General features: G+C 46.7%; 1 protein-coding gene and 1 pseudogene across 1 annotated transcript in view; one reads left to right on the top strand and one right to left on the bottom strand.

The window, feature by feature from the left end:
- The window catches only part of GLP1R (glucagon like peptide 1 receptor), a 52788-nt gene extending 46321 nt beyond the window's left edge, over positions 1-6467 (bottom strand). Inside the window, exon 1 of the mRNA XM_023734114.1 lies at positions 6441-6467. Coding sequence (XP_023589882.1) covers positions 6441-6467 — 27 coding nt within the window. The remainder of the gene's footprint in view (positions 1-6440) is intronic.
- Positions 6392-7044, top strand: LOC111821102 (40S ribosomal protein S2-like; annotated as a pseudogene).
- The last annotated feature ends 8098 nt before the right edge of the window (positions 7045-15142 follow it).

Here is a 15142-nt window from a genome sequence, read left to right as displayed (position 1 = left end):
CTGTTCTACATTTTCCCCTTTTGATCAGGATTCTTCTATAGAATCTTTGATCAAAACATTCAGTAATGGTAGCCAGCTACCATCCATTTCTTCTTGTGTCATGGCAAAGGAAGCAGTGGTTCATGGAGGCAATTAGCTACACATTCCATTTCCTCCTTCTATTTCTGACTCTCCTTCTTCCTCTGTTGCTCCAACAATTTTCTTTTTAATATCTGGGTGTTCAAATGCCTCTGCATTTGCTCTGACTCTACCTTTCATCTCAGCACATACCACCCTAGATTATAACTGTCTTCTTCCCTGGGTGGTGCAAACAGTTAACGTGTTCGCCTGCTAACTGGAAGCACCCAGTGCAGTGCTTGGCCCATAGTAGGTGCTCAGTGACTCCTGTTTAAAATAACAAATAGAATAAATTGAAGCACCGACTGTCACTGTTCTGTCCCTGTCCCTGTCCTTGTTATAGCTTCCCTCATTAGATTGTGAGCTCTTTGAGGGAAGGGATGTTTCCTTGTTCATTTCTGGATATCCAGCATCAGCACAGACCATGGCACGTAGTGTTGTTGTTAGTTCCCAGCGAGTCAGCCCATGCACAACGGAACAAAATGCTGCCCAGTCCTGAGCCATCCTTATGATCAGTTGCAGCTCGGACTGTTGTGATCCATAGGGTTTTCATTGGCTGATTTTTAGAAGTAGATCACCAAGCCTTTCTTCCTAGTCTTTCTTAGTCTGTAAGCCCTGCTGAAACCTGTTTGGCATCATAGCAACATACAAGCCTCCACTGACAGATGGGTGGTGGCTGCACATGAGGTACACAGTAGGGGATCAATGAACGTTTATTGCAATTGAAATGTATCAATCCAAGTGTTCAGTGAAATGTCTGGCTCATAGTAGGTGCTCAAGAACTTATTGGAAGAAGAATGGGTTAGGAGAGAGGATAGAGTGTGTACTTGGGAATACAGTCCCCTCCTTTCCCCACACTGTTATCAGCGCCTTTCACTCAGGCTCCCTGGAGCAGAGGGAAGGATGAGCTCCCTAAGAACAGAGATTTGAATGGGATGGAATACCAGCTGCTAACCCACTAACAATAACCATGAAAATGAAAACAAGAGCTACCACTTATTGGGTCCCCATTATGAGCCAGGTGCTGCTGGATGCTTAGTGTGCACTGATCTCATCAAGCCCTCCCAATTTACATCCATTTTACGGATGAGGAGACTGAGGCTCAGGGATGTAAAGGGAGTAGCTCATAGTGCAGAGCTGGCATCTACCCCAGGTCTGCCTGCCCCCAGAGCTGGCGCTGAAGCTCCCGATGAGTCGCTGAGTCTATGGCAGCACAGAGGGTACAGGCACCAGCTCTGCCAGCCTGACTGGGGAGCGCCTCCCCTGTGGGTCCTTCCTCCTCAAGCCTAGAGTTCTGGGTTCCTGTTCCTTATTCCTATGTCTAGAGATTCTTCTCTGGGCCTAGGGTGGGGCACCCTGGGCTTCCACTAAGAAAATTTGAGTTTTAGGTTGTCTTCAGAAATGAGTCTGGGAGTAACTGATGTGTCTACCTGAGGAAAAGGTGCTGCAAGGACCTGCCCCAGTGGAGACAGACTGCAGAACAGGCTACTCTACCCTCCTATGTTCCTCAGTAGGAAGACCTGGCCAGTGGGCAAGACAGAAACTTTCACTTGGGGGCAGTGAGTGGTGGGATGGTGGAGGAGAGGGATAGGTGCAGGGATTGGTGTCCTTGGGTGGTGCATATGGTTAACGTGCTCGGCTGCTAACCAAAAGCTTGGTGATTTGAGTCCACCCAGAGATGCCTCAGAAGAAAGACCTGGTGATCTACTTCCAAAATATCAGCCATTGAAAACTCTGTGGAGCACAGTTCTACTCTGACACACGTGGGGTCAATGGCAACTGACAGGGATAGAAATCAGGGAAAGGGAGAAGAAGAGGGATAGAGGAATGTTAGGAAAGACATGTGTCCCTTGTCCACACAGTTCTGGTTTCTTTCTAAGCTCCATGCCCCTAAATCTGAAACCTTTTGCTGTTGAAACATTGATTCCAATCATAGCGACCCTATAGGACAGAATAGAACTGCCCCATTGGGTTTCCAAGAAGCAGTTGGTGGATTCAAACTGCCGACCTTTTGGTTGGCAGCTGAGCTCTTAACCACTGCATCACCAGGACTCCACCATGTCCCTTAGAAACCCCAACTCTCAAGATCATATCCCTCTTCTAAGGGACTAGATGAGCAAAGGGCCAACATCTTTTAGCCTCATATAAACATGCAAGCACACACACACATATACACAGATCTTAGACTCTTGACAGTCTTGGGTTCAAATACAGCCCGATCACTCACTGTGAGTCCTTGGAAAAATTACTTAATATCCCTGAGCCTTGGTCCCTTAATCTGTAAAATGGAAATAACAATAAGGGCTGACATTTATTGAGCACTTGCCATGAGCCAGACACTGTTCTAGACGTTTTCAGTGTGTTATTTCATTTAATGCTCACCGTCGCCCTCAACCCAGCTAGTGTCAGATAAAAGTCTGATGATCTGCTGCTAGAAGATGACACTGGGCTCAGGAATCTGTCTTCCCCCAGGAGCCAGGAAAATCTGGCTGCCAGCAACTCCTGGGGGTGAGGATTATGTCCCCTGAGGGCAAGGGCTCCACCCCTCTGCCTCCTGCTTCTCCCCTTAGACCCTGCCCTTCGCCCCCTTACCTAGAACGTCCAAGAGCAACCCTGAGTTGTGAAATGCGATCCTTTTTACCCCCATTTTAAATGAGGACCCTGAAGCAGAGAGCAATTAAGTAACTAGCCCAAGAGGGTGCCATTAGAGAGCTTGGACGCAAAGCCACACAGTCCCCAAACAGACTCCACAACTCACATTTATCATCCTGTGGAATTGTTTGACGATCAGAAACAGCACTTGCCCCAGAACCCAGCACAAATAAATCCTCGTAAACGGCAGCATTAACACCACTCTTGCTCCCTACAGCCCTCCATCTTTCCCCGTCTAGGTGGACCAGCTGTGCCAGGTCTCAGCAAGGCAGCAGGCATGGCAGCTAATGGCCAGGCCTCTGGCTCAGCACATTCCTCCCCGGCCCAGGTGGCTACAGCCTAATCCCCCAGGTCTGGAGAAGGCAGGCCTGTCGGACCAAAGAGGCCCTTTCCCCTGTGCAGCACCACTATCGCTGCCCCTTTTCCACTAACCCAGGCGCTGGGTCCTGTCCAGCTCCGGGGCAGTCAGCTGGGGAGGATTTACAGCCTCTTGAGCTACAGTGATTCTTGCTCTCTTGGGCAGATGCAGCACGCTGTTATTTCCAAAGTGCCACAGCATCGTCTTCATAACTGACTCCTTTGTTGAGAAAAGTCAGGGGCATCACTCCTGTTTTACCAGTACAGCTGCCATCAAGGTGACCCCATGTGTGCCAGAGGAGAACTGTGTTCCACAGGGTTTTCAACGGCTGATTTTTCGGAAGCAGATTGCCAGATCTTTCTTCTGAGGCACCTCTGGGTACACTGGAACCACCAACCTTTCGGTTAGCAGCTGAGTATGTTAACTGTTTGCACGACTCAGGGACTCCACTCGCATTTTAAAAACAATGAGGGTGAGAACAGCAATGTCTTCTTTCATCTCCTCCACATAAGAACTATGGCTAGAAACGACCTCCACGTCCCCTGGGAGGGATTAGTGTCAGGAGTGGGGAGAAAGTGAGGGAAAGCCAAGGGGAGGGAGGGAGTCGTGGAGAGACAGGATCGGTAAGGGTTGTGGAGCCAGGAAGTATCTATGTCAGTGAGGATGGCAGGTGTTGTCCTAAAGACCATCTATTATCTTCTTTTCAACGGGAATGGGATGTCATGGGGCTGGCTGGATGCTCCCCAAACCTGGGCCCACAGTGAGACCACATTTCTCTGTCTTTCTGGAAGTTAAGCGTGGCCAATGGAAAGTGGAGAAAAGTGATATGGGCCACCTCCAGCCTTGGCCCATAAAACCTCCCACACAATCCTCCACTCTCTCTTCCTCTCTGTTGGTGGGAATCAAAACCCCAGGGCCTCAGGGGATGGTGGAACCACAAGGCAGAAGAAGCCTGGGTCCCTGAATGACTGTAGGAAGCACAGCTTCCTGCTGATCTGCGTGGGATTGTAGTGCGTTAAGCCCCTGAGATTTGGGGGCTGTTTGTCACTGCAGGGAGCCTACTCTGAAAAACATAGCTGGCCTGTGCACCTGAGCCTGTCTAGGGCTGTCTTAGTTTCGTAGTGCTGCTGTAACAGAAATACCACAAGTGGGTGGCTTTAAAAAATAGAAATTTATTTTCTCACAGTGTAGGAGGCTAGAAGTCGGAATTCATGGCACCGGCTCCTGGGGAAGGCTCTTTGTCAACTCTGGATAAAGGTCCTTATCTCAGCTTCTGTAGCTCCGATGTTCCTTGGTTCCTTGGCAATCTTCACGTGGCATCTATCTTCCCCCTGTTTGTGCTTCCTTGTCTCTATGTCTGTGCTGCTCCGTACAACTCAGAACTGATTCGGTTTAAGACATACCCTGCACTGATAGGGCCTCATTAATATAACAAAGAAAACTCTGTTCCCAAAGGGGTTATATCCGCAGGTATAGCAGTTCCAAGTCCAACACATGTTTTGGGGGACCCCAATTCAATCTATAACAGGGAGAGGGCTAATTAGTCCAAGTAGGGGGCTATGAAGGTCCCCTTTTTGTAGCTGCAATTGAGTGAACGGGCTCCTCACTCTGGGCCCATCTCTTCCTCCCTTGCTCTGTTCCCCTTTGTCAGGGAATCACAGCATCCGAAAGGTGATTCTGGGTCTGTATGGCCGTGGCTCATGGGTCTGGGGAGCAGACCCACTTGTTCTTGTCCCCCTGGCCTTCTCTATCCCCATCCCCAGCTGTCCCCATGTATCTACCTTTCTTTCTGGGGACAGGGTGCGAAGTTGGGGAGGAGGGAGTGCAACACTTTTCCTTCACAGAATTCAAACTCTTGTGGCAAAAGAAGAAACATGCCAAATTTCACAAGTTTGGAAATCAAACAAAAAAGAAGCTTCACGTAGGCCTTCTCACTGTAGCCTTCCAGTTCCTTCACTGTGGCTAAGAAACCCACTGTGACTGAAATGAGAAATAAAACCGTTAACCCAAGTCTAAAATAAGAGGTTTCCTCACACTAACATATAACCAGCCCACCAGCAAGCCACCTTGTCCTTAGAAACACTCCAGCCCTTCCCTCCATTGAAACATCCTCAGGCCAGCAGTCTTGGGCCTCACAGGGCCTGCCTGGGAGGAACCACTCAGCAGAGGGGCCAGTGCGGCTCTTCGTCTCTGGAAGTTCTCTCTGAAAAGAATGGCTCAGGAGCCAGAGGTGGGGGATTTCAGAAACCAGGATTACCTCCAGGACTGAGGTAAAGGTTACTATAAAGCCTCATTAGAGCCTCCCAAGGCCACGAAGGATGATTGCTAGGGGCAGAAAGGACCCCCAGCAACAGACCCAACCTTCCTCTCCAGGCTTGCTGGATCTCCCCCTCGCTGACCACACTCAGACTGGGCAAAATTATCTCCCTCAGTTCAGCATAAAAGGACTTGATAGTCCACTCACTCCCCTCTCCTAAATAGAGCAAACACAAAGCATAAAATCTGAATGTTTCTATGCCAACTTCTCTCAGCAAACAGCATCACAATGCCTTGGTTCTCTGAGTATGGGCTCGGGGGTCACCGCCAGCCACCTTGGACCTCATGTGTCACATCTGGGATCCAGCTTGAGGTGGCTACAGCCAAGGATTAGCCTGAAGATGTCTCCTATACTTGTCTAGGATGACAGCCCAGAAGTTTCCACTCACATCTCTGGTTATTTCTCTCAGTCCAGAATGACTCGTGACATGGTAACTCTTCAGAATATGGTTGGGCGAAGCTTGGAGTCTCCCTCTGTTGTTTTGGTCTGACCACTAGGCCTGGCCTCAAGTAGCTTTGCCCAGGAGGTGCTATTTTTCCAAGAATCAGTCTACGTCATTCTTTCCCCTTGCAAGGCCAGCTTGCTTCCTTCCCTGTTGTGAAAGCCCTTGCCCCCAAAGCACTCATCGATGCTCTGGTTTCTGGCTCATTTGCCAAATAGGATGGCAAACAAAGCTGATGAACTTACCCAGCACCTAATGACTTATATGTCCAATCTCTTACCATCCAGGTGCTGTCAGGGGGAGCTCCGCAGGGGAGTGGCTCACAGAATTCCAACCATGGCAGTTTTGTGATATGAAAATGCATGAACACTTCTCCAAGAAAACAGCTAATGGCGAATGACGCAGCTGCAGCAGGAAGGGCTGGAGGCCCTGGGTTATCCTGGAATGCGAGGTCATGGCCAAGGCAGTGGCTAGGGCCAGGATCTCAGCTATGGTGAGCCGAGGCCCTGGAGCTCATGGAGGTAAATTAAGGATAAGGAGTGGGTCCCCATCACCAAGCCAGGCTGCTGGGTCAAGGACATGACGATCAGGTCCCTGGAGGAGATTTATCACCCCACTGTGCATCAAAGAGTTTGAGGTCATTGGCTTTTTCCTGAGGACACTTCTCAAGGATGAAGTTCTCAAGATCATGCCTGCAAAAACAGACCTAGGCTGGCCAGTGGACCAGGTTCAAGGTGGTTGTTGCCATTGAGTACTATAATGGTCACATCAGTCTGGATGTCAAGTGCCCAAAGGAAGTATGCATTCCACACTTTCTATTGTCCCCACGTAGCATGACTACTGGGGAACAAGACCAGCAAGCTCCATAGGGTGCCTTGCACTGTGCCTCATCCCTGCCCCCCAGCTTTGTCTCCATCCCTGTTCCCAAGAAGCTGCTGCTGATGGCAGGTTTTGATGACTGCTACACCTTTGCCAGGGGCTACACTGCCATCTGGGCAGCTTTGCCAAGGCACCTTCCATCCCACATCTAAGACCTGCAGCTCTGACCTCTGGAAAGGTACTGTTCACCATGTCTCCCTGTCAGGAATTTACTGACCATCTTAAAGGACCCACACCAGAATGGGTGGCTTCCCCCATTTGGCGGTGGCTACCACATAATGCCTTTATACAAGAAAGACCAATAAATTAAACCTGAAAACAAAGAACTTCAGAAACACACACTTCGAGAAGGCAAAGATATTAAGCAGTAAGTTCTCTTGAAGGCCCCCTACCACCACGATTTAGGGGAAGGGCTTTGGTCAGAGCACTGAAAGACCTGGGTTTTATCCTGGTTCTTCTGCTATTTCCCTTTGTCTCCTAAAGCACATTGACTAAAGTTTCTAAGTCTCAGTTTCCTCACCTGTATAGTAATCCCTGCTGTTGCCTGCTTACAGGATTGTTGTGAACATCGAGATAATGAATGTGAGAGAGCTGTGGAAACTGCAAAATGCCATCTAAATATAAGGAATCATCGTTGCCATATCCATGACGTTCTTGGTCCTCCACGAGCACACTTTCATAGCCCTTCCTCCCAGCTCTCTCCCCTCTTATGCCTTGTGCTACAGTCCAACTGAACTCTTTGGCATGGCTTAAACTTGGTCTGAAGGCAGTGTTAGTTCAGTGGTATAATTCTTGCTTTCCATGAAGGAGACCTGAGTTCAATTCCCAGCCAATGCACCTCATGCACAGCCACCACCCGTCTGTCAGTGGAGGCTTGTGTGTTGCTATGATGCTGAACAGGTTTCAACGGAGCTTCTAGAATAAGACAGACTAGGAAGAAAGACCTGGTGATCTACTTCTGAAAATCAGCCAATGAAAAACCCTAATGGATCACAACAGAACATTGTCCGATCCGCAACTGATCATAGGGATTGCACAGGAATGGGTAGTGTTTTGTTCCATTGGGCGTAAGGTTGCCATGAGTTGGGCGTCAACTTGCCAGCAGTTAACAACAATAAACTTAGCCTGCCTTTGTCCACCTCTGCCCTTTGCTCCTGCTGTCCCCTCCTCCTAGAATGCTCTTTCCCTCATCTTCTTTGGTCAAATCCTAGCCATCTTTCAAGGCTCAACCCAAACCCTACTTCCTCCAAGTTATCTTCTCGGATCCTCCCAAAGAAAAGTAAACTCTGTCTCGTTTGCACTTCCATCCTACTTCATCTTTAGGGTAATGGTCACTTTCTCATTTACACTGTGGTTATTCATGTGCATAGTTCATGTTCTCTGCTATATCACGAGCTGAGGACAGAAGTCATGCCTCGGTCACTCTTGTATCTCTCTTAAGTGTTAGCACAGAGCTTGTTGTGCACAAGGAGCATGCGACAACATCATATTTGGATTGCAATGAACTAGAAAGGACCTCAAGAGGTAATCAATATTTTTGGGACCTGCAGGCAGAAGATGAGCAGCCAGGCTCCAGGGAGCAGGACTATAAACATCTTTTGACAGAAAAGCCCAACTTCAAAGCCTAGCAATTTTAGATTATATTTGCATCGGAGGCTTTTAAAGTAGCGAAACTTTAGATTTATGTCTTCATGAACAGATGTAGAAGGGAAAATCAATTCCTCATAGGATTGGCTTATTTGTTTTCCATCGCAGGGCTAAATATTATGCACCAAGTGACATATTAATACATAAATTGACCTAGAGACATAGACACCAACCCCTGTGAACGAGAATGGAGTGAGGAGCCACCCGAGCTCTTCATGGCCGGATATGACAGATGCCTGGGCATTCATGTGTCAGTGAGGCTGGAATTTCCCAAAAAGATGCTACAGGCGAAGACAATTCTAATGGAGTGTTTAGAGAGCCCAGACTTTTCCCTGGAAGAGGGAGAACGCTCGCACGTCTAATAGCCATTCCAGGGCTATTAGAAGGACGTCATGAGAAAGACTTGGCAGCACCCTAATTCCTTCCTACCTGTGCCCTCTGCTTCCCCCAGGGAACACCTCCTTCCTCCAGGATGAGAGGAGGGCAGTGCAGAAACATCCCAGACTGGAGACCCTGGCTGGCACAAACAATTAAGTGCTCAATGACCTGCCGAAAGGTTGGCTGTTTGAAACCACCCAGAGGCACCTTGGAGGACAGGCCTGGCAATCTGCTTCTGAAAACCTTCCTGAAAACCCTATGAGCAGTTCTACTGTGCACACATGGGGTCGCTACGAGTCCGAATTGACTCGATGGCAACTAACAGCAACAAAATGGGAAATGGCAAAAAGAAGTATCGATAAAGAATTTATTAAAGAAACATCACAGGCTGATCCTCAAGGCAGTGCCCTCTGGGGCTAGGGGGCCTGCCTGCCTTGAGTGACCACCTGCTCAGCCCAGGCGTGGCTCCCGCAGTAATGTGAACAAGCGAAGCATGAGCCCAGCCTTCCTCTTGTAGCAGCAGTCCCTGCTCTCTGTCAGAGGTGTCTCCAGAGCCAAGCAGGCAGGTGGGCATGAGAGGCAGGGGAGGGCCAGACACGGAAATTCACCTCTGCTGGTCTCCTGGGCCAGCTGTCCCACAGCCCAGTGTCCCAGGGGCAAAGGAGGTACCTGAGGGGAAGCTGGGATCTGGGATCACAACAGGGGGCTGAGTACTGGCTCTGGCTTTTTGACAAAGCAGACCAGGCAGAAAAGAGCAAGTCTATTCTCTTAAAAGAAAAAATCCGTAAGCATGGAAACCCATTGTTGTCAAGTCAATTCCGACTCATAGCGACCCTATGGGACAGAGTAGAACTGCCCCATCGGGTTTTCAAGGCTATAAATCTTCATGGAAGCAGACTGCCGCTTCTTTCTCCCAACGAGCAGCTGGCGGGTTCGAATCGCTGTCCTTGCGGTTAGAAGCCAAGTGCTTAACCATTGTGCCACCAGGGCTCCTATAAACACGGAAAAAAACTGAAACTGACTGCTTTCCCCAGGAGAGGGTATGACACACAGGCATACAAAGCTTCTGACGTGATCTAGCTAAATGGAAAACAGCTAGTTCTTGGCTCTGGAGAGAGAGAGAGAGAAAAACACAAGAGTATTTGTCTGGCAACCTCTCTTTCAGGTTCTTATCACAATGGGACACTGATGTCCCTTAAGGGGACAATAGAAGAGGAACAATAGAAAGGGGAGGGTTTGCATAATCAGGAAGGAATACACAGAAACCATAAATGACAGATGGGTGCCCTTATCCCCTTAGATACAGGCTGAAATCCCCTATCATATGTCTGAGGAAGCTGGGGTTCCAATGACAGTAATGCCCATGAATTTGTCAGTTGGGAGACTAGAAGAGAGCCCCAACATTCATAAACACCATCTTGAGGAAGCTGTGAAGGTGCCAGGAAATTAAGGCTCAAGCATATCTGCACCAGGTCAAATGAGGATTTTGCCTGGAAATAGAGGGGAGGTGCTTTAACTAATCAGTCACATCCTGGTAAGAATGAAGAGGCGAGAGAGGCGGCTTGCTGTCAGGAGCGGCAGAGACCTTCCAACACAACACATGTGTGAAGCGAAGAGGAATTTCCAAGCTCCGAGAGGACACCTGTTCAATTAAAACTATTTACAAAGAAACAACTGTGGCACTGTCACCCTGCCACATCCCATATTCCCAAGAAGGGTGATCTTGCAAGCCCTGGAGGGGTGGAAGCTGTGAGTTCCTTCTTCTCTGGCTCCTTGTCTGGAAGATGGACTGGGTTAGGGCAATCTTCTATAAACCAACAGTGTTTAAGAGGAATTGTCGTTGATTCAGAGTAGGCTGAGAACATCTTCGTTTCTAGAGCATTATTCCAAAGTATTTATATTCATCTCGGAAGGTTGTATGTAAATCAAGACACACGTGTTCAAAGAATATGGTTCCTTTCTGCAGTCAAAGCCAGATGCTGGATATAAGAGCAATGGCGTTGACTAACTTCTTTCCATGTGCTCAGGGTACAGAGGTAATGTTTCTAAGGCAAAATCCAGCTATATCCTTCAAAAACTGTTAGGGAATTTACGGCTCAGGGAAGAATAGCAATTAAGAAAGGAGGCTTTCAGATTTCAGTTGTCTTTGTGTTTTGGGATCTTTTCAAAATTTGTCCTATCACTCTGCTCAGTCTGGTGGCTCCCTCTTTCAGGGACCCCCTCTTTTCTGGCTGCTCAGAAGCAACGGGAATAACCAACCCCTTCCTCAGGTCTCTTTCCCGTCACTTCAGGCACTCAGGAAAGCGCTGCAATTCAGGGATACGGAAGTCTGGGCGTTGATTTCAGAAATACTTGCGATGAAATTGTGAAGGTGTTCTGAGGGGACCACAAAGAGGAGACAAGGGAAAACAGGTTCATGATTTGTTTTTTAAATCAGAGGAAGTGGGGAAAGAAGGTAAGAGGAAGAGTGTGGAGGAAGAAAGGCAGTGCTGGGGGTGCCTTGTGCTGCCTAGATCCCCCCTCATGTCCCAGGCATGCCTCCCCTAGTTGCCGGGAAGATTAGCTGCCAGTGGCCCCCACAGCCCCCTTGCCCCAAAGAGGGACAGCTCTGCAGGGCCGTCCCAACTCCATAGCTCCCACGGGGACAGCTGAGGCCTTTGCTGTGACTGCACCACAGCCCAACTTCTCCCTCTGCCCGTCCTGCCTCCTTCTCTCCCCTACTGCGTTTGTGGTGTTCCCAAGAGCTCTTTCCAGTAAACCTCCTGCACAAATCTCCACTCAGTCTTTCTCCAGAGCACCTGACCTAAGACAGGGAGGAAAGGAATAAGGTTTTTAATGGGTAGACAATTAAATATAGAAAAGGCAGATAAACCAATATCCATATACCCTTGGATAATGCTTGATGCATTAATTACCCATTCAATATTAGTGAATATTTCTGGATTTATGCTATATGTCCTAATTATTTCTAGAATGCTGTCATGTGACAACTTTTTATACCTAAAGCAGGATCATTTTTAAAAACTTAAACATTGGAGATTCTACCAGTCACATAGGATAAGTATGTCACCAAGTTAAACACTAAATTTAACCAAGAGTTACTTTGTGGCTTTTTAAAGGAAAAGGATCTCCGTAACTCCTTAATTTTTTTTTTTCATTTAGGATGTTTAATTGCTTTTATTTGTTTTACTCTTTCGCTCTTCTTAACCCTTGCTGAATTATATTGTTTAAAATATCATTTTAGTTACTTTTTGCTCTTTTGTTTGTGGACACGGAAGCAGCCCAGCAGTGGGCCTGGGTACCAGGACTAGACCCTGTGTCTTCTCAATTGGAGTCTAGGGCTAATTTTTCCAGTCACATTTCTTCCAGTAACATACAATGTACCTTCTGGTCTAGAATGTTCAAGAAAGTCCAGAAAAAGCATGTTAAAATGAATCTAATTCCCTTCAAAATTCCTGAATTTTTAACATACATTTGTTTGCATACCGTAACATGCTGGTATTTGCCTTATAGTCTCTCTTCTATGCACATTATCCTTTCCATCCAGATAATGAAAACTACTCGCATGACCAAGTCAGAGAGTCGTACATGTACTATTCTCTATGCACAATTATGAATTTCAGAGGTCCATGCCATTGAACTTTGGGTTTTAAAAAATACAATACTGTCCGCCAAAGTATTCAGAGTACTGACTGGAACCATTCAACTTGTGTTAAATTCCAGCTCTGTGACCTACTAGCCGTGGGACCCAGGGCACGTTATTTCGCTTCTCTGTGCCTCAGTTTCCTCACCTGTAAAATGGAGATGAGAGTAAGAGTAATGACCTTATAGGATTGTTGTAAGAACTAAATAACATAATAAATGCCAAGTGCTTACACCAGTGGCCTGGCATGTGGTAATACTACATTAGTGCTGGCTGTTACTATTAAGTCACAGACATCACTGTGAGTGATGGTGAGCACAGAGATCTTCAAGTCTCTCTGGAGACTCTGGTAGTTCTTTACAAGCACTTGGGTAGCAAAGAAGCTCTTTTCCCCAAATTGGAATGACAGAAGAAACATCCAACCAGACTCTCCAGGCTCTAAACTGCTATATCTTTTGACCCTTTCTGCTTATTATTCACCTCGTCAACTCAGTTTACGAATCTCCAAATTCTACCTCCAAACCATCTTTCCAATGACTAGCTTTACTTCCATTATAATTGTCATCTCTCTAGTTCCAATCCTCATTTCATTTTGTCTCGTCTAGAGCAATAGCCTCCTAACAGACCTACTCATTTCCTTTAGCAGTCCAGAGTTGACAATGGATCTGCACTGTCAACCACAGTATTCTAGACCCTTCCAACATGGCTCCCACCTGACTTTCCATCCTTCCTCATCATCTGCCTACATTTACGAGCCAAATGGGGTTATTCACTGTCCAGTCATTCTTTTATTCAGTCAACATTTATGCTATTCTCTTCCCTCACGCTCTTCCCTTCCTCAGAATACACTCATCTACCTCCTTGTCTATGAAAAGCACCAGACTCAACTGAAATGCTACCTTGTCTTCAAGTTCATCCCTCTGACATGGGCTTCCTTAACCAGCCGTTCCTTCATACTTCTCTTATAGCCCCAGATCACACTGCACCTTACATTACAGGTGAGTCCCCTATTCATGTGAGGTCTATTTGATGGCAGCGGGTATGGCTTATTCAATGCAACATCACCCACAAGACCAATGCCTTTTAGAAGATATATCTAAAGATGCATTTCTTCTGGTCTTATTTTTATGTAAAGTTCAAACTAAGATAACATTTGAAATCAATGAAGGTACAGATCCCATTGCTCATTTTGCCAAGACCAAAATGAGAATATATGGACTGATTCAAGGAGGGAAAAAATTACTTTGCTTCTCTCCCAGCTTGAGTTGGCTTAACCATCTCTCTCCTTTGCTCTTTTATGCTCACCAGGTCTCCCTCACTCAAGTGTGGCAAATTAGGTAATTAGTGAAAGAGCAACAATTTTGCAGAGAAAATGGTTATGTGTTTATGGAAGTTCAATGGCTCAAAATGTGTAAGGAAATCATTTACTGGGCCTAGAAAAAGAAAGCAGAACTGGGTCCCAGCCAGCTCTTAGCAGAACTAGGGGTAGCTGAGAAGTGCACATCTGGCCAGGGCCCCAGCGCCCATCTCTCTGTCTTCTGTGCTGACACAGAGCAAAATAATTAGCAACAGCAGAGAGTTCCCAGGAAATAGTATGTGTGGTTTCAAACAGTTTGATCTATGACCTTTGCTAGCTTCACATCTTTTCCAAATATTCCATCAGGCATTCAAGTTGTTAGAAAACATTCAGCCTAATTGACATTCTCTGAAAACCTACCATGATGTCCAGGGGTTTATACTTACGCAGTTGGTCTTCAATTGTTTTAGTAACTGAACAGGAATACCAATAAAATGTGTGTGTTTGTTCTTCTTTGGGAACTGAGGTTTGGTTTGTTATAATGTCAGGGTGCTTTGCTTCCCCTGTGCCTGCTCAGACTGGCAGGTACTTAATAAATCCTGGCTTCAGTTCAGGAGGATATTCCTTCCAGAGAATGCCACCTTTCCTTTAGTGCATCTATTGGCTAAGGGAAGTACTGAAACACTTGGGCCAGGAGCTCAGCCACTATATTTTTTAAACTTCCCTGGAAAGTTCTATGGCTTTTACATTAAGTGTAGATCAGGAGCATACTAGAGGTCACTGCTACAATCTGCATTTCATGACTTAATTTTCTACTGTTTGAAAGTACACTGGACTGCGGTAGCATAGCCTCTCGGGTCTTCCTCACAGGACAAAACTCTGGCTACTGGCCAGTTATCTTGATTTGTTTATCACTAGCACCTCTGAACAGGGCAACAGAGGGTGACAGGGGAGCAAGGCAACTTGAAACGTTGCCCTCCTTCAAAACAGACAGAGGGAATGAAAAGTTGGTGAATTTAGCTTGGGGCAGGCAAAAGGATTCTAGATGGAAGACCAGTAGCAACTCTTCCTCACGATCTTAAAGCTGCACCAGCATTCAGTATAGGACCCCATCTGTTTTGTTAAATTGACAATTTCCTTTCGCAGGAAATAAAGGTTCATACTGAGTTTCAGACTGCTACAGAGTAAGAAATAGCTTTACTTTTTAAAGACTTTGCTTTTTAAGGCATTCAGCATGTAACCTAATTTCATTTGATGGAGTTTGTTTTTCCTTCTCTGTTTGCTGCCTAGAAGTGTGTGCTTCATTATCTCCTACAGAATTAGGGCTATAAGGGGGGAAGAGCAAGCAACTACATTCTCTGGACCTCAAACACTAAAAAAAAAAAAAAAAAAATTACATTACATTAAAATAA

This window comes from Trichechus manatus, unplaced genomic scaffold (genome assembly GCF_000243295.1).
Source record: "Trichechus manatus latirostris isolate Lorelei unplaced genomic scaffold, TriManLat1.0 scaffold00065, whole genome shotgun sequence".
NCBI classification, from domain to species: Eukaryota; Metazoa; Chordata; class Mammalia; order Sirenia; family Trichechidae; genus Trichechus; species Trichechus manatus.
This window is presented reverse-complemented; position numbering and strand designations above follow the sequence as displayed.